Source organism: Ceratina calcarata, unplaced genomic scaffold, assembly GCF_001652005.2.
Source record: "Ceratina calcarata isolate Rehan_Ccalc_2016 unplaced genomic scaffold, ASM165200v1 scaffold486, whole genome shotgun sequence".
Lineage (NCBI taxonomy): Eukaryota > Metazoa > Arthropoda > Insecta > Hymenoptera > Apidae > Ceratina > Ceratina calcarata.
Window position 1 is genome coordinate 5,647 of NW_017172888.1, and position 1,698 is coordinate 7,344.

The following is a 1,698-nucleotide window of genomic DNA, read 5'->3' on the forward strand; positions in this document are numbered from 1 at the left end:
GATTAGTATAACTAGAAAATTCCTTGACTAGAGAACAATGAGCTGATAAAAATGAGATTAGTATCAAACAATTACCACTACAGTACACGTAAAATTAAATAAAAATCGAAGAAATCGTTAAGTAAATGATCACTAGTTAAAACCATATTAATTGAAACAGCAAGATGAAATTGTTATCTCGTCGAAATTGATCGGATCTAACGAGCCTCTAACGAAGAGGAACGTGAACGAGCACGCGGCGTTACCGAAGAGGTGGTTGGCCTACCTGGTGGTAATTCATATTGCTGTTATGAGCGAAGACGCGAAGCGAACTGAGAAGATGATCCACGGACGAGTTTATATACCGTCCGGACCCTTTGTTACAGTTTATCCTTAGCTCGCTGCATATCCACGTATTAACCGGTACGTATTAGAATGACCGGGCTCTCTGGGTGTGGGAGGTGGAGAGGAGCCGGCGCATCTTCCCTTCACTCTCGGCGATGCATCATGGGAAGAGATATCCCGTTGATGATGACTGTAACAGCTTTAAATTTTAATTGGATCCACGCACGTGACTATCGACTATCATCGTTCGACTATCCAAACGAGACCACATGCATAGATAATTATCTCTTCCCCCTGAGTTAATATACTTCAATCATAAGAAATTCTCCTTGTTAAACGCAATTTTAATTATGTGCAAAAATATCCGGTTGTATAAAAGATAGTTTAATGTGGGACCATACTTTGTGGCGAACCAATTACTATGAAGAAACAGACGATGATTGAACAAGTCTAAAGATATAAAGTGCTTCTTTATATTTCTTTCACTCAAAAGACTCATCTGTCTCTAATGAATCCTACGATTGATTTAAATATTACTGTCCTTACATAGTGATAACGATTGCCATATGACTACAGTGATACCTAGCCCAACCTAAACTAATCTAACGTGACCTAACTTAACTAAATCTTTGAAACAGATATCAAAGTTTCAGGGCAAGTTCAGATGGTACTTTCACTCGAATGGAATTTGGCAATAGGAGCGCGTTACCAGGTGAAGATTTTGCAATTTTTGATACGATGAAGCCTGACGAGTATAAAAGACATGGGAGATCTGGCGGCGGAGGCCATACGAACTTGGGCCGACGAATGATAAACCCAGGAAACTGTCGTCAGAGCCTGGCTAATCGGATTTGCCCCTGAATGGGTAAGCGCGTGTAATTGCTTGCGAAACGTCGAAAACGAACAAATACCGTGAGTTATGTCACTATCGGGTGATCTCTCGCCGAACGGATTAGCATCCGCGCGTTTATGACTCGCGAGAATATTTTCTTAATTGCAACTTTTCTTGCCGATTCAATTAAAACCGGCATCAGACCGTCGCGCATCATCGATATCGATCCTGGTTTCAGAATCTTCTATGATCCAGCGTAGATTACACGGTGTGTAATCCTCCAATCTCCTGTTGCCATAATCAGTTAGGGGAATTCGCAGTGATGGATAATATCTGTGATCGATTCCGATGTGAACTTTACACTCTTCCTCAAAATTTTCAACTAGAATCGTTTGCCAATTTTCACTCTCTGCGGATTTAGTAATCCATTGTAGCATCGCACGATTGGGTGGTTTTAAATAAGTCTTGATTGAGTAATGGATTATTGATGTTATTAATACTAGAAAGACTGAAACTTAGTATATACCTATATTGCCTAAAAG

The 1,698-nt window shown here is 40.2% G+C and overlaps 1 protein-coding gene across 1 annotated transcript in view; it reads right to left on the reverse strand.

Moving 5' to 3' along the window:
• LOC108627963 (pro-resilin) overlaps window positions 1–823 on the reverse strand; it is a gene marked incomplete at its 3' end in the record, with an annotated part of 4,221 nt that extends 3,398 nt beyond the window's left edge. The window contains 3 exon segments of the mRNA XM_018029580.1: window positions 266–376; window positions 379–514; window positions 726–823. Of these exon segments, the coding sequence (XP_017885069.1) occupies window positions 266–376; window positions 379–514; window positions 726–823 (345 nt within the window).
• Window positions 824–1,698: the final 875 nt, after the last annotated feature.